The 21676-nt window shown below is 43.7% G+C and overlaps 1 protein-coding gene across 4 annotated transcripts in view; it reads left to right on the top strand.

Moving 5' to 3' along the window:
* LOC138972694 (maestro heat-like repeat-containing protein family member 1) overlaps positions 1 to 21676 on the top strand; it is a 54448-nt gene that overhangs the window by 25966 nt on the left and 6806 nt on the right. For 3 of the 4 annotated variants that reach the window (XM_070345366.1, XM_070345352.1, XM_070345360.1), the window contains 18 exons: positions 2506 to 2743; positions 3127 to 3231; positions 3640 to 3775; positions 4870 to 4985; positions 5501 to 5653; positions 6040 to 6194; positions 7126 to 7291; positions 7820 to 7954; positions 8464 to 8537; positions 9217 to 9354; positions 9879 to 9999; positions 10274 to 10420; positions 11094 to 11282; positions 13974 to 14129; positions 14616 to 14750; positions 14938 to 15040; positions 16089 to 16154; positions 16442 to 20759. In XM_070345366.1, coding sequence (XP_070201467.1) covers positions 2506 to 2743; positions 3127 to 3231; positions 3640 to 3775; positions 4870 to 4985; positions 5501 to 5653; positions 6040 to 6194; positions 7126 to 7291; positions 7820 to 7954; positions 8464 to 8537; positions 9217 to 9354; positions 9879 to 9999; positions 10274 to 10420; positions 11094 to 11282; positions 13974 to 14129; positions 14616 to 14750; positions 14938 to 15040; positions 16089 to 16154; positions 16442 to 16524 — 2416 coding nt within the window. In that variant the 3' untranslated portion in view covers positions 16525 to 20759. Of the gene's footprint in view, positions 1 to 2505; positions 2744 to 3126; positions 3232 to 3639; positions 3776 to 4869; positions 4986 to 5500; positions 5654 to 6039; positions 6195 to 7125; positions 7292 to 7819; positions 7955 to 8463; positions 8538 to 9216; positions 9355 to 9878; positions 10000 to 10273; positions 10421 to 11093; positions 11283 to 13973; positions 14130 to 14615; positions 14751 to 14937; positions 15041 to 16088; positions 16155 to 16441; positions 20760 to 21676 lie in introns of those variants that run through there. The other variant, XR_011457721.1, reaches the window with a different exon arrangement.

Here is a 21676-nt window from a genome sequence, read left to right as displayed (position 1 = left end):
CAGACTCTAGTCAGTCGGCCAAGAATGTCCACTCGGATTGGACCCTATCTCACTACGCGCTTCTACTCCTTCTGGTGAATTTGGAGAAGCCGCTGATAGAAGTTTTGCCTCTCGGTACTATCACCTTCTGCTAAATGTTCGTCTTCCTGTTCCCGGATAATACTCTCGATTTTACTTTGAGCGGCCTGTTGGTCGCACATTATGGGCCCATTCAATCTTGGTTGCCAGTCCTTTGGGCTGGCAAGAGGGCGCCGTTTTTACACTCGAGCCACACGGGTGTCTACTGTAAGGGAATCATTGAGACGCTCAGGGGCTCCTGCCCCAACTCTGGATTTGGTCTAGAGATTCCATAGGGGTTCAGCGTCTTCGTTTTGTGTCACTTTGACTGGCTTGGAACTAATGGCTTATATTAACGGAAAGAACTCCACTTCTCTCCGTTCATTGCGGGTGGCGAACCACCTATCCTGGCTTTCCGATTTTTCTCCCACGTCTCTGAATTAAGACTTTATGTGATTTCAGTTGCACTGACACAGATAGGTCGCAAAATATTTTCACTTGGGTTCTTTGTAGCCAGCGTGATTAAAGGGAACCTCCCTTTGGTTGGCTGAAAGCAAATCTCCAGTCCCGACTTGGGACTTGCTCCTAGTTTTGGAGTTTTTGAGTTCGGATTGTTTAATCCTTGACAAAATTAGCCTCTTCTAGAGGCAATGATTTAGTGAAGTCAACCTTAGCTAAATGGACTGCCACATTGTTTAGGCATGCCTACAGTGGTGGCAAGAAAAAGGGGGGGGGGGGGGGCAGTCAGTCCTCCCTTTTCAGGCAGCACGGGCTCAAGAGGTCAGAGTGTAGGCCTCTTCTTTACCTGTCCTCAAGTCTGAGAGACTTACATAAGTCATGAATGCAGCTCATTGAACGTTCAGGGACGTAGTCATGAGTTTCTATCGGCGGGGTATTTTAAGTACCCGCTATTTTAGCACACATCTACTAGACATCTTCTGCAGAAGATGTCTTTTTTATGTTTTCCTGGGGACGTATCTGGTGCTCGGCAGAACAGAAATTTCGGTTTGCCAGCTATTGTAGCTACAGGCCAGATACTTGCAAGATGTTAACTGTGAGTTCATTTGCCCACCACCTAAATTAGCAATCTGCTTTCTATGTGAGTTGCGTAAGAATATGTAATTTAATATAAAATTTCAAAAATAAATTTTGATTTAATTAATATACTTACCAACTCACATATTGAATTCCCTCCCAGCCTGCCCCGCACATTTTTTGAAGGGGGTATATGTTTTAATACGGGATGAGTTTCACCGATATACATCCCGCGCAGGCGCAGTACACCGGTAGTGGAAATAACCTCTAAGGACCATGCCTTATATGGCATACGGTTTTTGTTTCAGAGTTATTTCCCCATGTTGCCATGCAAGAGTGCTTCAATGTCTTATCACAAAACGAAGTTATTGCTTAGGGTTTCCCTAAAAATGAACAGATCACTTCAGTGGGAGTGAGGTTTCAACACGGCGGCAGTTGAGTCACGCGTGATAGGTCACGTGACGGTATGACCTCGACTCTTGTATAGCTTGGGTTAGAGGTCAGGGCCGTTCTTTTTTAGGGGGTTGCTTCCCCTTTGGGGTGAAGCGTAGTTCAGTGTCCTAGCACTTTAACTGAAGTTAATGCTTTCTATGTGAGTTGGTAAGTATATTAATTAAATCAAAATTTATTTTTGAAATTTTATATTATAGAGGGAAAAAGCTCGTCGGGGACCCTTTTGGGTGGTCATTTTGGACAGGTGGTCGTTCTAAGAGGTGGTCGCTAGGGCAGGTTCGACTGCAGCAGATTTTGTGCTGCATTGATTATGTATCACTAGGTCTGTGAAGAGGAGATTCTCTTGCTAGATTAAAACTCTGTCTGTAAGGATTTAGAATCATGTATTGGTAGCAAGCTCTTAATTTCCAAGTAAGAAGCTTGAAAAAAGAATTTCTCTTCCCCGCTCTAAATGTACAAGACAAGTTCAGTTCTTTTGCAAAAGCCAGGAAGCACAGATGTAGATATCAGGTGTCAGTGCGCCCATGTTAAAGGCACAGTTCTGCTCACTATCTTGCCAGGCTTTTGTTTTTTACATGGGATATGACGAACCATAGTGGCTGTGTTTAAGAAATTAATTCAGACAAAAATTCCACTGCACAGAAAGCAGTCAGACTGTTGATATTTAGTATGTGTCCAAGTGGAGGGATGGCCTTTACCCATGTAGTAAAATTGTGTTTAGAATTATTTACATGGGAGGGACTGCGCTTTTAAAGTACTAAAAGAAAAAATGTATTTTTACAAGTAAAATGACTATTTCTAAGAATACTCACCTCAATTTAACCAATATCAATTTCTTGCTACGGGGAGCTAGACGTGTATTTAGACCTTTCCCGTCTAAGAAGACTTCCTTCACAGGAATATTTGTTAAATTGAGGTGATGTATTCGAAAGAAAAAACACATTCCTTAACATGTGACAGCAAACTTGACCCCAAGCTGTCAGACGCGGAGATGTTTGACCTTGTGAAGGTCGCCACAAACTGCGTGTTTGCCCTGCCAGTTGACGGCCTTGGGATGAAGAAAGGTCGCGAGGAGCACTACGAGGACGTGAAGGAGACGACGGAACTGCTGAAGGAAACAATGAACGCCATGCACGCTCTGCTCAAACAGATCCTGGCGAAAAGTCCCACGCCCGACTGTCTCAACGACATGTTCAAGGTAAGCTTTTGGATTGGTGTTTCAACTGGGCAGAGCAACACCAGTGGATGTTCTGGGGCCTTTTGCTGTTGGTGATGATTTGCTGTTTTCTTTGATGTATTTTTCTGTTAATGTTGGTGGTGCAGCTGATTGGTATAATATTCTCTGTATGTATTTTTTAGATTTCGTTTGTTAATTTTATTTTCTATTGTGTTTGTGTTGTTAATTGTTTATTTGTTGTTGTTGTTGCATGCAGAAATGATTCCAAATGTTATGTCAGAATATTGATAACAGTTGGCAATGTGTGCACTTGACCTTGAGAACAGCAAACCAGCAGGGAAGTGTGTGAACATTGTGGGATGACTGCAGGTCTTCATGGAATGTTTTCTCTGTTTTGCTGTCAGCACCTGCACCCATGGATGGTATCGGAGGCAGAACACGAGCGAGAGAGAGCCATGAACACCTGGCTACACATGTTGCAGTACTACACCGAGGTCATGGATGCTTCTGTGAGTGTTGGTTGGTCTGTCCGTGTGTGTGTCCCTTGGCCTGTCTGTGTGTCTGTGCATATATGATTAAAACAAGTTATTAATGACAATTTAGTAAACTTTGAGTTTTGTTTTGTTTTAAAAATGTTGTGCTGTGTGTGTGTATTCATGCATGCGTGCATGCGTTTGTGTGTGTTCTGCTGTTTCTGTAAATTGAAACCTTGGCTGCTAGAGCGCATCTTTCTCCAACACATATTCTGTGCTCTTGTCAGCAACAGAAAGGCAGCAGAAGAAATCTTAAATCAAGTGTCCGTAAACATTTAGCAGTCAAGTGTTTAATATAAAGCCTTTATATTAACATGTTGTCTTCTGTTTGAGCTCACAACAGTGCAATGATCTTCTTTCCTATTATTTTCTCTGTGTGAGCAGAAGCGTGACCGGTTCCTGATAGCCGGCCCGTTTCTGGGTACGGCTATCCCACGATGCACCGACCCCAAGCCTGAGATCAGACAGCTGGCCATGGACTGTGTTCAGCTCATTCTCCGCATCAGTCTCACTTATGAAGGTACAGTCGCTAGCCTATAGCTTTCTTTGTTTGTTTGGTTGTTTGCTTAACGCCCAGCCGGCCACAAAGGGCCATATCAGGGCGGTGCTGCTTTGACATTTAACGTGCGCCACACACAAGACAGAAGTCGCAGCACAGGCTTCATGTCTCACCCAGTCACATTATTCTGACACCGGACCAACCAGTCCTAGCACTAACCCCATAATGCCAGACGCCAGGCGGAGCAGCCACTAGATTGCCAATTTTAAAGTCTTAGGTATGACCCGGCCGGGGTTCGAACCCACGACCTCTTGATCACGGGGCGGACGCCTTACCACTAGGCCAACCGTGCCGGTTGAGCCTATAGCTGCTAAATGTATTTCTGTTTGATTAGCAGATTCCCTTTTGTATTGGGATATTTTGACATGGTCGTAAGCTCAGTAGACATCTGGCCTTGGACTGTACGTGTTCAGCTCATTCAGTGCATCAGTCACGCTTCTGAAGGTGCAGTCTTTATTGCTGCTAAATTAAAAGATTGAGTTTTAACAAACAAATCCACAATAGTGTTGAGTCAGTTTGACATAGTTTGATCATCAGACAAACTGGCCATGGACTGTGTTCAGCTAATATTTTGCGCATTAGTCTCACCTATGAAAGTAAACCAATGTCTATAACTAAACTCACTTCTCGAACACATGCAGTTCACAGTTTGATTCTTACTCTGTTTTCTTGTCAACAACAAACCAACATAATATAATCCAGAGGACATGAAGAGATAGAAACATAGAATGAGGGAAAGATAGAGAGGGAGCAGCAATCACCAGCACACAGTGTGTTAACTGGTACATAATTGAACTGATTTAGTTTTGACCAGCACCAAAATGTCAGTCAAGTACACTTTTTAATCATCCCAAAAATGTGAGAAATTTGTGTCTTAAACAGGAGGGAGTCTTAAAATGGGGTTAGATTTGCAGAATCTGAGAAAACAGTCGGAAAAGGGAGGGAGTCTCAAATTGAGGGGGGGGGGGGGGGGGGGCAGAGGGGGTCCTAAAAGGGGGTTCCACTGTATAAGCAAGTGTGAGTGTGGCTTGTTGACACACCATGTGTTGCCTCAGGTCAGTCACTGGAGGAGAAGGACGCCATGCTGGACGCGCTACCCATGCTGAAGGAGCGCCTGCAGAAGAGAACCGACCCCAACATCCTCTACAGCATCATCAACGATCTCGCTAAGGTGTGTGGCAAGTAGAACATGTAAGCAAGTCAGGTAGGAAAACAGGTATTTTAAAGCAGATCAAAAGGCTATGCTGTCCAAAATGTTGTCAAAGATTATGTTTTGTGCTTTTGTGGTTTTTTTAAACAGTCCATACACTACCCTTTCCTGTTTTTGATTCTCAATCTTGGAAAATTTGCAGTCTATGTAAATTGAATTTTAGGGTGGTTAAAGGGAGAAGGGGGGGGGGGGAGGGGGGGGGGGGAGATATTCATTTAGCCCTCTGATTTATGAAGTTGATTTGCCCCACCAGCATCATGATCTTTATCGTTATTTTCATTGTCCAGTGGCAGTCATCTGTATCATGACATACAGCAGCAGCTGCCTCCAAGATGGCATGGAGCTGCCCATGCATATAGCAGGGGTAAAACATGAACATTCATATTAATGCTCAAAAGTGGCACATAATGAAGAAGAAGAGTTTCAGTAGCAGGAAGAGTGTCAACAATGTCACACTGACATGCTGACTGTTACAGGTGATAGCCAAGAAGACGACCAGGGAGCAGCTGTACCCCCTGATGGAGTCCCTGCAGGAAGGCCTGATGGATTTCCAGTCCCACTCCTCATCCGGCGCCTGTGTGGTGCTCAACGGTCTCATGAAGCAGCGAGGTTCTGAGGTCTTTGACAAGGTCAGTAGGTCACTCAAGGTCAATGAAGCTAAGTAAAGGTCAGTAGGTCACTCAAGGTCAGAAGCGTGCAAGTGCTTGTGTGTATTTTGTAGGTATAAGATGAGTTGAAGGCCACGAGTTTCTTAGTCGTGCTGTGAATGAATGTGCCTTGGTTTGTTTTTTTAATGTTACATTGATTAGTCTGTTGCCATTTTTCTGTTTTTTCTTGGGTTTGTTGCCACAGAACACATAAAGTTAGATCTTATTAAAAAATAGTAATATGGACCCTTGATACAACTGTTGTTTGATTGACACTTTACTAAGTGCATTTTGAGAATCACATCTGCCTGTTATGTTATGGATCGTCTGTGTGAAAGTGGTCAGTTAGAGGTATGTTGATGTTTCAGGTGGACGAGCTACTGAAGAACCTGCACAACAAGCTGACACAGATCCAGTTCAGCATGACCAAGACAGGCACACTGCGCACACTGAGAACGCTCGCCTCCCATCATCTGGCCTTGTTCCTCACATCACTCTTACAGTACCCTGTGCCTTTCAGCAGGTGGGTGCACAAGTGCCAGGGATCGCGCTAGCTTTTTAAAAAAACGCGTAAGTCATACGCAACGAAACGAAAAAAACGCGTCACGGACCAATATTTTTGCGTACTACGAAAACACGTACAGACACAAACAAAACACGCACGAAAGACTTAAAGACACTCCTTACCTAAATACGGCGAGTTTTCCTGTCGAACTCCGCGCACGCCTGTCGAATAACACCCCTGCTGTCTCCAACCTTCGGGCCTTGCGAGTTTGTTTCCCGCTCTAATACGACTGGACACACTTTCGGCCTTTTGGAAGCGCGAGATGGGAGAGCAGCTAATGTCTGTTTCATTATCCGACAAGACATTATCTGGTAATACCCTCGTTACGTTCGTTTGCGATACTTCGATGCAAAAAGAAACGGACTTTAGTTTTGACGCGCAGATTTCATGTGTGTCGTCACTTCTCGAGCCCTATAGTCAGTTTCAGGATCGGGTGATTATTAAGTCAGAGCAAAAGCGCTGCGTGAAGACAAGAAAAAGTTACAATATTTTTGCGTATGGCTTACGCGGCGCGGCGAAAAAAACGCGTCAGCGACTTTTAAAATGCGTCAAATACGCAAAAATCGTGCGTAAACGCGATCCCTGAAGTGCATTATCTGCAAGTATATATTAACCATTGGCTACAGTCGACGTGCCATGATACAAGCGCCCTTGGAGCTTTTCCCACGAGCTGAAGCTACTTGAAATAGAATAGGGAATTCTGGAAAAAAGTGCAAGGAAAGTAAAATTGTGCGGCAATTATGCAAACATTATTAAGATGAATCATTTAATCACTGGAGTCGGGTGATAAATGTTGGTTATGGAAAGGGTTTAGAAAGAGAAAAGAAGAAACAAAATATTAAAAACAAGAAATGTCTCTTGTCTTATCCAATCTTATCCTACGTGACAGTGAGGTGGTAGAGATCTGGCAGATCCTGGCGCAGGATGCTCAGCTGACGACCGCCATCCTGGAACACTTCCTGGAGTTGCTGCAGAAGTCGCTGCCCTATGAAGAGAAGGCTGACCCAAGGGACAAAACCAAGTTCACCCGCACCGCTACCGCCGTGCCCCTGGCTGTGAGTGTCTGTGTGCATGTACCCAAAATAAATACACCCACACCACTACCACTGGCTGTGAGTGACGTGTGCATACACCCAAAATAAGTACACCCGTACAGCTACCACCGTACCCTGGGCTATGAGTGTCTGAGTGCATATACCCAAAATAAATACACCTGCACCGCTACCGCTGTATCCCTGGCTGTGAGTGTCAGTGCGCATGTACCCAAAATAAGTACACCCGCACCGCTACCACCATACCCGGGGCTGTGAGTATCTGGTCTCTGTAAAGTAGAGGAACTTCTCCAGTGTCTATGGGCCGTAACCCTCATGTACTGATATGACTGGGGCATGAACACATGACCGTGACTGTGGATATTTGATCATTGATCTGCAGACACTGTACCTTTCACCACCACTATGGACAAGTACAAAAAACCTTCACTACCTTTGATTGTTGCCATGCTGTTCTAGCTTTGCTCAGGAGTGCAGTCTTATAATGCAAACAAATAGGTTTCCACATTAAGCTGTTCTCTTTTGTTTCAGGTGACGTTTGCATTGGTAGAAATATTCAAGGTTGAAGAGACACGCGAACAAGTCCAGAATATGTTTCATCGTCTGTTTGCCGCCTGTCTCGTTCGTTTGGGCTCCTCTGTCGGTGTTAACCCTCCTAAACCCCACGTAAGTGTGGTTAACCAGATTTTACAAGTTTTACAAGTTGAAATTTGTTGGTCGATTCTTTGATTCCAGGTGTCTGTCTTGTCTTCTTTTACATTATTTTAATAATTTTGCAATCAGCCAATGTATATATATTTGGTGGTTGTTTTTTCTTGTAGATAGTACAACTTATTGATGTCATTTAGGACAGTGTTTTTCATAACCTGCAAGGGTAACAAAACTAATTGTTTGAGGCTGGTTGTCTTGTAGGAGGTTTGGCTTATTGGTGACACATGGGTCAGAATGGATGTCTGACTATTTTATTTCATTGTTACATCCTCTTAGACCACGGGGCCTATCATTGGGACGGGTATCGGTAAAACACTGAGGATATGGTGTGATATTTTGAGTCACACAAGCCCCTGCGGCTGTCTTCTTCGGCATGCCAGCATTAGGTTTGTCTTGTCAAAGTATTGAGAAACGATCAAGATGAAGAGAGACGAGAGATGATGCATGCATGTCTTTGCGTGCAGGGTGAGAAGGAGGAGGTGAAAGCAAAGGACAAGAAGAAAGGTGTGGTGAAAGAGGTCAAGATCAGTCCTATTGGGTGAGACGCTTTCTTTTATGGCAGACAATATTTTCTTATAGAAGACACTTTTTTCTTATAGTAGATGCTTTTCTTTATGGATAAATGAGTTATATCAGATGCTTTTCTTGAGGTCATGAAGGGTTTTATATCTGCGATACATTGCAGGATAGCCATAGAACAGTGATGAAGGGTGTTATATCTGTGATACATTACAGGATAGCCATAGAGGCCATGAAGGGTGTTATATCTGTGATACATTACAGGATAGCCATAGAGGCCATGAAGGGTGTTATATCTGTGATACATTACAGGATAGCCATAGAGGCCATGAAGGGTGTTATATCTGTGATACATTGCAGGATAGCCATAGAACAGTGATGAAGGGTGTTATATCTGTGATACATTACAGGATAGCCATAGAGGCCATGAAGGGTGTTATATCTGTGATAAATTACAGGATAGCCATAGAGGCCATGAAGGGTGTTATATCTGTGATACATTACAGGATAGCCATAGAACAGTGATGAAGGGTGTTATATCTGTGATACATTACAGGATAGCCATAGAGGCCATGAAGGGTGTTATATCTGTGATACATTACAGGATAGCCATAGAGGCCATGAAGGGTGTTATATGTGATACATTACAGGATAGCCATGGAGGCCATGAAGGGTGTTATATCTGTGATAAATTACAGGATAGCCATAGAGGCCATGAAGGGGTTCCTGGAGCGAGCCAACAGTCTGGACCTGATGGAGGCGCTGGACAAGGAGGAGATGTGGGATAAGATCACTGACGAGGTCGAGTACCCCGAGGCCATCACCTCTCTGGCAAGGTAGGCTTTACAAAGTCCTCCCCCCCCCTCCCCTCTAACCCCACCCACACTGTCTCTGCCCTGCCCCCTGCACTTTCATGCTCTAATCAAGAGGGAGAAGATTCAGTGTTATTCCTTGATTCCTTAGTGAGTTTTGTCCATTTGGGTTTTATCTCAGAAGGTATGCAGTTAGACGGGTTTATTTTGTTGTCCTTGTGTATTCTTTGCACTACACAGTTCGTACATGCAAAATATTCATGTTGTTGTTCAGTAATGATGTATTGGTGCATATCTTGCTAATGGTCAGTGTAATACAGGTATGAGTGCGTACCACACAACAGGTCAATGCAATACAGTGGAACCCCCTTTATAAGACCCCCCCAATTTAAGACTCCCTTTTAAGACCCACTTTTCTCAGAGTTTCTGTTCAAAGCCTTTGTGAATTTACCCTTATTTTAAGACGCTCCTTTTTAAGACCCGATTTTCTCATATTTTTGGACATACATGAGTGTCATTGGTAGGTCAGTGGTTTGTGTGTTGTGCAGGTGCCTGGTGTCCATCCCAGAGGACAGCCAACACGTGGGGAAGATCGTCACGTCACTCACCTCTGTCCTGTCCAGTCTTTATGAGAACCAGCGGGTCACTGTGGCCGCCTTCTTTGCCGAGGTAAACTTTTGGCCTTTTAGCAGTACGAATGTCAGTTAGCCGCTCTTTCAACTCCACAGTGTAATTGCTGCCTTCTTTGCCGAGGTAAACTTGTGGCGTATTAGCAGTACCAATGTCCATAACAGCTGATCAACCAGCAGTGTGACAAATGTCTTTGTGGTAAAAGACACTGTTTTTCTGTGTGTGTGTTACAGCTGATCAACAAGATGTGTGCTGTGGTTTGAATGTGACAAAGGTCTCTGTGGTAAAGACACTGTCTGTGTGTGTGTTACAGCTGATCAACCAACAGTGTGCGGGTGACGAGAGCCTGGTGGAGCTGATCATGAACAGCTTGCTGGGACGTCTTGTCGACACGTCCCACATTGTGCGCATGCTGTGCATCAGGGGGCTGGGAAACATCTCTGCAGTCAGCAAGGAACAGGTAATTCTTCTTCTGAGTTCATGGGCTGAAACTCCCATATACACTTGTGTTTTTTTTGTAGAACGTTTATTTTTTATGACCGGTTTTACAATACCATACAGGCAATCATACGTCGGGGGGGAAAAATGTTTGCTTGTGATGCCATCAGAACCCAAACTACCGAATTTGCGGTCAGGCGCTTTATCATCTACTTTCTTTCTTTACTTTATTTGGTGTTTAACGTCGTTTTCAACCACGAAGGTTATATCGCGACGGGTAAGGGGGGAGATGGCATAGAGCCACTTGTCAATTGTTTCTTGTTCACAAAAGCACTAATCAAAAATTTGCTCCAGGGGCTTGCAACGTAGTACAATATATCACCTTACTGGGAGAATGCAAATTTCCAGTACAAAGGACTTAACATTTCTTACATACTGCTTGACTAAAATCTTTACAAACATTGACTATATTCTATACAAGAAACACTTAACAAGGGTAAAAGGAGAAACAGAATCCGTTAGTCGCCTCTTACGACATGCTGGGGAGCATCGGGTAAATTCTTCCCCCTAACCCGCGGGGGGCGCTAACGGGGCTTTCCTGCAGGTAATTCACTGCCACATGGGTTGGGCCCTCTGCCTTCTATTTGCTACAGTCCGCACACATACTTTGCACAATGTTGCTGTGCTGTGTGCAGGTGCAGAAATACTCCACGACGATCCTGTCGGCCATGATGGCGGGGATGGACGACAAGGAGGACCCCGAGGATTACATCACCATCGAGGCCATGAGCGGCCTGTCGCGCATCATGTCGGAGATTGACGAGAGTCACATACGCGCCATCCTCATTAACGTTGCGCTGAAGATCAGACCCTGCTTTGAGAAGGTGAGGGGGCTAGTTATTGTTGTTCAGTTAGCACAGAAAAGTTGTTCACAGTACAGACTTGTTTTCTTTTCAAGTCCTACAACAACAAAGGAGAAATTTAGGCGTTGAAAGAAAGGGAGTCTCAATTTTTCAGGTAAATTTGTATCCTTTATGAAGAGACAATTTGAAAAATAAACGAGGTTTGAAAGGGGGAAGAAGGGTAGAGGGGGAACTGTCTTTACACAGGGGCTTTACACTCTATTCCCTGTGCGTACATTCCTTAGGATGGTTGTTTTGTTGCAGAAAGGAACAGCAAGACTGAAGCTGTTTAGGAATTCAGTGCAAAAATGCAAAACATGAATACAGCAGACTTCCACTAACTCGCGGTCTTTGGGGTCCAAAGATTTTTGATCGCGATATATCCGATTCGCGATGCAGTTTGGGGTCCAATTAAAGGGAAGAAACCGCGTTCTCTTCTGAGTCAGAGAAAAACGCGGTTATTTCCCTTGTTGGTCACAGAGAGCCTGTGAGCGTCACGTTGGCGTGTGTGCGTTTGCCGTGCGAGTGCATGTGTGTGTGCGTGCATGTGTGTATGTGCGTGCGTGTGTGTGTGTGCACACGCATGCCTAGCATGTGGTTGTGCTACAATGTTCATGTGTATGTGTTACTGCGTCACAGTTTCTCGCAAGTGTGACGCTTCTGTTGGCAACTAAGTTCTCAAAAGATTAACTGCGATGACACGTTTTCTTTTTTCAGCAGATGATGATTTCTTTTCTTTTTTCTCCGACTCATACGTCGTCACAAACGTACTAGTTAATCAGACATAGACAGACACAGACGTACACTGTACGCGTATAGCGACTCACTGCTGTACACACACACACTAACTGACAATGAACAGAACGCAAGCCATGGTGAATTACCACATTATTTTATTTCGTTTGGAAACGCGCACTTGTTACTTTATCAACACACACGCACGCACGCACCAACGATAGAATGATTGGTGGATCAAAATCATTGGTTGACGTTTACGTTTTTAGATGTGTCAGTTATACATGGATAAGCTTTTTTTGTTTTGTTTTGCTTTGTGTGAGTGTGAGTCTGAGTTGACACGCGTTTTGTCTTTGGCAGAAAGCATGTAGATTTCTTCTTTGATTGTTTGCTTTTTCTGCCACCTGCTTTAACGCAAGAAGCTGCATGTAGCACTTCATGGCGCCTGTAGAAAATCCGGGGCGTCTAGCTGAGATCACGATTAGCGGGACTCGAGTGTTAAATTGCATGCCTGACTAGATTGCAGAAGACTGAAGCGCAGTTTAAGCACTTGATTGGCGCCTGTGGCCACCCGGGCCGTCTAGCAGAGATCGCAGTTAGCTGGACTCGAGTGTTCAACTGCACGCCTGACTGGCCATACTGACTGGTCAGACACTTAACCTCTATAGGCACGTTGCCAATTTGACGATACCGATCGTGGCATGAAAGTTCTTGACTGAGTGGGGCATGTGCGCGTGAAAGGTTTGTTTTTCTTTTGTTCGCAGGTCTCGATCAACCCGTAATGTACACAACCTGAAAACACACACACGTAGAACACTATTTGGAGAGACTGAGGGAGACAAAGAGAGACTGATAAGATGAAATGACAATTTACTGCATGATGAAAGGCCATCGGACCCAGAGAGAGATAGCGTGGTTATGATAGAACATTTTTTCATGATCTGTACTATTTTTTGGCCTTTACATGACTAATTTTGTTAAAAAAAAATTAAAAATTTTTGTTTGTTAAAAAGGTCGGTCCTGTTTTTTTGGGGGGGTCCAAGAGGTCTCCGCGATATAGCCGAATTCGCGATTTAGTGGACCGCGAGTTAGTGGAAGTCTGCTGTATCTACATGATTCACTTCAAGCTGTTTTCAGCTGTAGCAAAATGTTCATGGAAGTAGCAACACATTATGTTAATGCCAGAATGAAGCGAGTCATCTGTTTTTGGCATGTACTTCATATGCAGCTACAGTTTAACTTCCCTTTTAAGACACCCTCCCCCCATTTAGGACTTCCCCCTTTTTAAGACCTTGCCTTTTCAGATTACCTGTTCATAACCTCTGTAAATTTACCCCATTTTAAGACTCACTCCTTTTTGGCTCACGTAAGTGTAGCCTATGCGATGATAAACTTTGTCTGTCTGTGCGTGTGTGTGTGTGTGTGTGTGTGTGTGTGTGTGTGTGTGTGTGTGATAGAAACTTTAACATTTCCGAGTCTATGGATTACGTCAGTCTCGGTTAAAAGTGTTTGACGTGTGTGATAGAAACTATTTGAAGACGTCACATTATGACGTAAGAGGGTTAGACGTCACGCAAAGGAATTACTGAAAGTCTCGGTCATTGTTATTGTGAGCGGGCCGAGACTACTTGGCAGATCCAGGGTCTCGCTTTCTTGCACAGTTTCACCTATGCTTACTCTGTGTGTGTGTGTGTGTGTGTGTGTGTGTGTGTGTGTGTGTGTGTGTGTATGTGTGACGGAGTGATTGAGTTTGTGTTACTGTTTGTCGATTTCTTACGTGAGCCTTGAAGGCTTCGCCTCTTGTTAAGACCTGATTTACTCAGATTTGCTGAGGTTTTTGAAGGGGGTTTCCACTGTATACATGTGTGTTAGGATGCAGCTATACAAATATGTGGCTAAACAAGTATGCAGCTTATATCCAAGTGTGTTTGACTGCAGGAAAAACCAGCGGTGCGAGCCCAGGCCTTCATGCTGTTCGGCAACCTGTCGCGGTTCGGCGATGGCCCGTCACGCACGCCCTTCCTGGAGCAGATTCACAGCAACATCGTCAGCCTGCTGCTCCATCTCAACGACGTCGACCCCGAAGTCAGGAAGGTAACATGCTCTTTTGTAATTTCAACTGTTAAAGGGGAAGGGTGTAAATGAATTCAGCAGAGCTGCCAACTGTTAAACCTTAGGTTGGTTGTCGCGACATATGTCGCGCTACTTTACGTATACTGTCACCTGGTTGTCACAACATATGTCGCGCTACTGGCTCAGTCTGCTTGGTCGGTTCCGATTACCTCCCATGGATGCGAAAACTTATATGACCGTTTTTCTTTATTTTTCTCTCTGTTAATTTAACATGTGTTACAGAATTGCACCAGTGTAAGGGTTAAGTTGTTACAGAAATGTCTACGCTGTTATGCCAAGCTCAAAATTGCTATTATCAATCATATAAGCACAAAAAGGCATTTTTCATATTTAGTAAATGCTCGTACCTTAATTTCAGCTTCTTGTGTATCTTTTCATCAAACGGACCTGAACTCCAGTACATATTCACTGTGAAATCATACTAACAAGGCATTCACTTTTCTCCAGAGCTGCAAGTACGCACTGCGCCTCCTTGGCCCCCTGATGGGATCGCAGGCCATCAACGAGAAGTTCCAGAAACATCTGCTGGAGGAAGCAAACCTCTTCTATGGGGAGTTCATGAATGACCTCTCTAAGCTCATCGTAAGTACTTGTTACTCTCCGAAAGTCTTCCTTTCTGATCTGATTTTCTGTTTCATTGTTTGTTTGTTTACTCCATATTGTGCAATGTTTGCTACCCTGTGAAAAGACAACAGGGCTTTTAGGATAGACATTAGTCAGCCATTGATCTTGACAACTTAAAATGATAAAACTCTGCTCTACATTTCAGATCCAGGACTTCCCCGACAAGGTCAACTTCTATGTGATGGGCTGCGTGGCTTTCTTCAAAAGTTCCTGGTCTGAAATACGTAGCAATGCTGCCATGTTTGTAGGTCAGTAGCACAGCTTTATTCTTCACTTACAATAGTTGAAGGTCAAGTTTGTCCAAGTACTGTAGGTGTTGCACATTATACTAAATACACTTTAAACACACACACCTGGAATCGCCATTGATGCATTTAGCACTTTTGCGGTTCAATGGTTGGGGCACCGTTTTGAATAACCAATTTGCATGTTTTGTGACTGTCGGTGTGTTTGTCTGACTGTCCATCTGTCTTTAGGTTTGTGGCCCAATTTGTGTGTGTCTACGTGTGTGTGCTAGCAAGGGAGAGTGTGTCTGTATCTGTGTACGACAGACAGACAGACAGACAGACAGGCAGGTAGAGACAGGGCGAGAGAGAGACAGACAGACAGGCAGGTAGAGACAGGGCGAGAGAGAGAGACAGACAGGCAGGTAGAGACAGGGCGAGAGAGAGACAGACAGACAGACAGGCAGGTAGAGACAGGGCGAGAGAGAGACAGACAGACAGACAGGCAGGTAGAGACAGGGCGAGAGAGAGACAGACAGACAGACAGACAGGTAGAGACAGGGCGAGAGAGAGAGAGACAGACAGACAGACAGGCAGGTAGAGACAGGGCGAGAGAGAGACAGACAGACAGAGAGGCAGGTAGAGACAGGGCGAGAGAGAGACAGACAGACAGACAGGCAGGTAGAGACAGGGCGAGAGAGAGACAGACAGACAGACAGGCAGGTAGAGACAGGGCGACAGACAGACAGACAGACAGACAGGCAGGTAGAGACAGGGCGAGAGAGAGAGAGACAGACAGAGAGGCAGGTAGAGACAGGGCGAGAGAGAGACAGACAGACAGAGAGGCAGGTAGAGACAGGGCGAGAGAGAGAGAGACAGACAGACAGGCAGGTAGAGACAGGGCGAGAGAATTCTAGAAGTTTAGAGGTATGTGTTGGTTGAGGAAGTTAATTGAAGCATTTGTAGAGCTGGTCAACTATGTGTCTAAGTGTCAGAAAAAAACAAGTACAAGTATTCCTTTGAGTCTGAGCAGTCAGGCGTAGTGCGTAATGTTTTGATCTGTGTGTGTCAGGATTCCTGTTGGGCAACCTGCCGAAGGAGAGACAGACGGACATCACAAAGGAGCATGTGTGTAATGGTAAGTTACTCTTACAACCTCCTAGGTTGATCAGCCAAATATAGATATGTGCATATTCATGACTATTTACATGTTGGGTCAGAAACAGTCATAACTGTGATAGAGAACCTAACTGCTGAAAATGTTTTATTGCCAATCACACAACAGGATATGTTTCTGTCAGACGTACGGGCCAGTCAGGATAGTCATGGTGTCAGAACTGTTAACGTAACGATTGTTGTTTGCCAGCGATGTGTGGTGAAAAGCCAGGTCTGATTAAAATCTAACATGACTATTTTTGTGTCCAGCCCTAATCCTGTTGCTGAAAGACCCCAGCCCCATGGTGCGAGCCAAGGCGGCCGAGGCCATGAGTCTGCTCTACGACTACTGACCGCCTGGACATAGGGAACAAACCACTTAAACTACATGTTCTCTCTGCATAGTGTGTCAATAAGGCTGATCTGCAAAGCATGAACAAATTTAAACATCCACTGAACTGCAGTATGGTTTGTATATTTAGAAAGAGATAGCAATGAAACAGGTGTATGAGTCTGCTCTAAGACTATACTGACAGTTTGGATGCAAGGAAGACATATGGTACCGTGGGCTGTATGCACCTGGTCCACTCTGCATAGAGTATCAAAGCTCTGCACTGCAAGTACTGAACAAACAAACATCTGCTGAAGTGCAGTGTGCTTTGTATTATTAACAATACAGTAGATAATTGGTACAACAGCACAGCTCCACTTCTTCTCTTCTCTGTGTAGTTTAACTGTACTCATGACACAGTCTGTACACACAACAAATTTGAATGTCCACGATATGGTGCAGTTTGCTTTTTATATTGAAACCCATGGCAATTACTGTCACGAATATGTTATGATCTGTATGCAGTTTCTGACGTTTACAGTATTCAGAGCATTGATAAACATAGCGCTTAATTAGCATGATGAGTAGAGACCAAGTGGTTTGCTGCAGTATGTTTGAGAAATTGTGCAGTGTTTGTTAGCAAGACCAAGTAGTGCGGTTTTGAGAGATGAAAAAGTGAGTGTACCAGACATTAATTGCTTATTTCAGACTGGGAATTTTCGAGAAGCTTTTTTGTTCCGTAATGTTTGCCATTTGTTTGAATGTGTGCTGTTTGTTTTGGACAAGGAAATAGCATGTCCTGTTGTCTCCCACTTTATAATGGTTTTTGTTCTGATTTTTGGGGTCGCACTTTTTCTCTTTGTGAAAATGACGAAAGAATATTTTTGCATATGTACTTCAATCAGTCCCACCAGTCTTTCATGCAGGTTAATTGTCATCAAAACTCTATATCTATTGGTCATATAGCCATCATGAACATGTTTATTTAGTATTACAGAGAGATTTTATGGGTTATTGTATAACATGCCAAGTACTATACCGATTAATGTTCTAAACTTATTCATGAGAAAACAGACTTAATTTTGATATTACAGAGGGATTAAATGTTTATTTTAAGCTGGGTTCTTTTTCTTGCTAAATGCTGTTAAAAAACAAAACTGATTTTTACTCACCAAGACAAAGACAACACAAATCTGGTGTCAAATTATGAAAGGAGGCTTCTTCAGAACATTCAAGGAAAGGAAGGATTTGAGCTGTTTTTGCCTTGGTGAGTATAAATCTCTTGTTTATTTAAAATTGTTCGTCTCACTAGCTGTCATTTTCGTTTGTGTTTTAAATTGCTTTATAAATGCTCTTTTGCTTTGAAGTCGGTACAATAATGTTATGTAAATGAACATATGGTGTTTTCCTTGGTGGTGCAGATATATACAATGTTGCAATATATAAACTAAACAAAAAGCGTGCTTCTTTTACCTGGGTCTATTGTTATTGTGCAGGAGCATTGAGTGTTGTTTTTCGTGTGAGTGGAAGCATGAGATGCACATATCTGAAAACTTATAATGCCGACATGTGGTTGTGAGGATGTTTCTCCTGTTTGTTTGACGTTTCATCATTATCTGGGCGCATGTCGTAAGAGGCGACTAACAGATTCTGTTTCTCCTTTTACCCTTGTTAAGTGTTTCTTGTATAGAATATAGTCAATTTTTGTGAAGATTTTAGTCAAGCAGTGTGTAAGAAATGTTAAGTCCTTTGTACTGGAAACTTGCATTCTCCCAGTAAGGTAATATATTGTACTATGTTGCAAGCCCCTGGAGCAAATTTTTGATTAGTGCTTTTGTGAACAAGAAACAATTGACAAGTGGCTCTATCCCATCTCCCCCCTTCCCCTGTCGCGATATAACCTTCGTTGTTGAAAACGACGTAAAACACCAAATAAAGAAAAGAAAGACATTATCTGGGCTTGTGAGATGTACAAATCTAAGTAGCAATTCCAGAAGTCACAGCTAGTCATGTAGCCCCTGATCATACTCTTTTCAGCAATGATTGGAATATAGCCTGGTCATATGCAAAGGTGTATATTTTGTGAAGTACGTAGATATATATGAAGATTGCGTAGAGTAGACCATGCATGTAGATGACTTTTCTGTAGATTGCCTCAGATCTCATTTGTATTTTCTGAATTTCATGTTCATGTGATTAGCATCAATCAAAAATGTCTCATTTGGGTCTCATTTGGAAGTTTTAGCTTATGTGCATATCAATATTGCAAATCTTTGGCTCAGTTTAGTGCAAACCTGAGATTGGGTACAGTACGTGTTGCGTGCTTCTCCATTCAGTTGCAGTTTTTAGAAACTCCTGCACGCCACTGCCCGTTCTTTTTTCTTTCCGTGTAATAAACCAATGAAGTTAATTCTTCACAGTCATTCCTTAGTGTTGTGTACTTGTGTATCAGTATTAACTATATATTTACTTCAGTGTTTCTCTTGTTGCGTTAACGTCTGTGAGATTACTAAAAATGGCACTCGGAGGTTTAGCAATTCGTTTTTAATAATGTAGTTTCGCTTCTAACATGATAGTGTTTAGTGAATGTCACATACCCTGAAAAGGGAGTAAGACGAAATGCCATACCTGTAAAAGCCCACTCATGCAAAATGCAAGTGTACATGGGAGTTGCAGTCCACCAATGCAGAAGAACAAAAAGTTATTTTTTGCTTTTGTTGGACAGAATTAAGGGCATCTGTTGTAGGTTTTTGTGTCATTAATGTGTACAGTACCTCATTTCATCAGCCTGGAGACATGGAAGACACGGAAGACACAGGACAAATGTGTCTACTAACAGTGCAATATAGTTCTGTGTGTTATGTATTGCTGCAATTATAAGGCAGTGATCAGTGTATTTTTCCTCTCTCCCCATCAGGTAATAGGTGTTTTCCAAATAGTTAGAGGTAAGTAGGATTTAGTTTTATGAGTCTACTCAAGATGCTAAGTATATGTTTTAAGTTCTTGAGTTTCACAGAATGGAATCAACAATTATCCTGTACATGTCTCTAAACAAGAAATCCATGCATAAATTATTAATATGGCATGAAATGATACAAATTTAGGAAAACATTTTACTGGCACTGTTTGCATAATGTTATGCACACAAATCTTGATGAAATTAAAAAAAGAAAAATTTTCCAATTTCCAATTGAAAAAGATGGATAAGTATTTTCAAGATGATGTGTTTTGTATTGTAAACATACTGAAAGGGCCCAGTTGTTCTTGTTTAGGTATGAAAGTATGTGCCTGGGTGGTGTTTGTGTGTGTGAAGTTGAACTTAAAAAAATCTTCCTGATTGCCTGATATTTACATTGATTGTGCCGCTTTTGTCCAGTAGGTCACCATTCTGAAATAAATCATTGGGCTTTTTTTCTTTTGTTGTTGTTATGGTTTTGTTTTTTCTTGCTTGCTTGTTTTCGATATGCATATTTATCTATGGCTAACAGTAACAAGCTTAAGATTTCTAAAGCTCTTTTTCTCCCATTATGCAGTGTGTCTGGTAGTGATTGTTATGAGTGTCATTACAGAGTGTATGTGTGTATTGTTTATATCCCCTGGCTTTGATGTGCTGTGTACAAGTGTTGAAACTGGGTCCATGTGATGTTACATATAATTATGTACAAAATAGTATATTGCTTAAGCTTCCTTATTTTGCCTTGTTTGACGAACTGCGATTGTGAGTACCTATAACACTGATTTGTATGTACATATGGCTATTTTCCCTTTTAAAGTCCCTAAAAAAAGCTGTTTTTATTTTTTGAATTGATTGTGTTGGCTGTAAACTTGGTAAGGCTGATAGTTATGGTATAGCTAGGGGCACTTACCCATTCCAAGTGGATGAAGAATTGTGAAGTTAGCAGATGTATGTGGTTATGGTGACGATAGATTTTATATTCGTTCAGTTTCAGCAGCTTCTGAATATTTTTTGTGAGCTGCAGTTCAAACGCAAAAAGGTGTCTATTTGAGTTTGAGTTTGAAAAGTCACTGTACATAAAAACGGACTGTAAATAGACGCCATTTCTTTTTTCCCCAGTTTTTTCTTCTGATTTTGTGTGTGTGTGTGAGTGAGGCAAGTGCCATAACATTTCTGTAACTGCAAGATGTTTTGTCCATAAACGAGAATGTGCTTGGATAAATTTATTTCACTATTAAAGAATGTTTAAACTGTAAATTTTGTGCAACTGCTTTGAAAATAGACTTAAAATCCATGGAAAATATGCTTTTTTGTTTGATTGCGAAACTGTTGTTTTTTTGTGATGAAAGGGTCATCTGACATGGAACCGAAGGACAGCACCTCCCTCTCTCTCTCTTTCTCTGCTCCCCCTTTCCTTCTCCCCTTTCCCCCTTTCCTTCTCTCTCTCTCTGCCCCTCCCCCCCTCTCTCTCTCTCTGCCCCTCCCCCCTCTCTCTCTCTGCCCCCCCTCTCTCTCTCTGCCCCCCCTCTCTCTCTGCCCCCCCTCTCTCTCTCTCTGCCCCTCCCCCCTCTCTCTCTCTCTGCCCCCCCTCTCTCTCTCTCTGCCCCCCCTCTCTCTCTCTCTGCCCCTCCCCCCTCTCTCTCTCTCTGCCCCCCCTCTCTCTCTCTCTCTGCCCCTCCCCCCTCTCTCTCTCTCTCTGCCCCTCCCCCCTCTCTCTCTCTCTGCCCCTCCCCCCTCTCTCTCTCTGCCCCTCCCCCCTCTCTCTCTCTCTCTGCCCCTCCCCCCTCTCTCTCTCTGCCCCTCCCCCCTCTCTCTCTCTCTCTGCCCCTCCCCCCTCTCTCTCTCTCTCTGCCCCTCCCCCTCTCTCTCTCTGCCCCTCCCCCCTCTCTCTCTCTCTCTGCCCCTCCCCCCTCTCTCTCTCTGCCCCCCCTCTCTCTCTCTGCCCCTCCCCCCTCTCTCTCTCTGCCCCTCCCCCCTCTCTCTCTCTGCCCCTCCCCCCTCTCTCTCTCTGCCCCCCCTCTCTCTCTCTGCCCCCCCTCTCTCTCTGCCCCCCCTCTCTCTCTCTCTGCCCCTCCCCCCTCTCTCTCTCTCTGCCCCCCCTCTCTCTCTCTCTGCCCCCCCTCTCTCTCTCTCTGCCCCTCCCCCTCTCTCTCTCTCTGCCCCTCCCCCCTCTCTCTCTCTGCCCCTCCCCCCTCTCTCTCTCTGCCCCTCCCCCCTC

Source organism: Littorina saxatilis, linkage group LG1 (assembly GCF_037325665.1).
Source record: "Littorina saxatilis isolate snail1 linkage group LG1, US_GU_Lsax_2.0, whole genome shotgun sequence".
NCBI classification, from domain to species: Eukaryota; Metazoa; Mollusca; class Gastropoda; order Littorinimorpha; family Littorinidae; genus Littorina; species Littorina saxatilis.
Note: the sequence above shows the minus strand (reverse complement) of the source record. Positions and strands in the feature narration are given on the sequence as shown.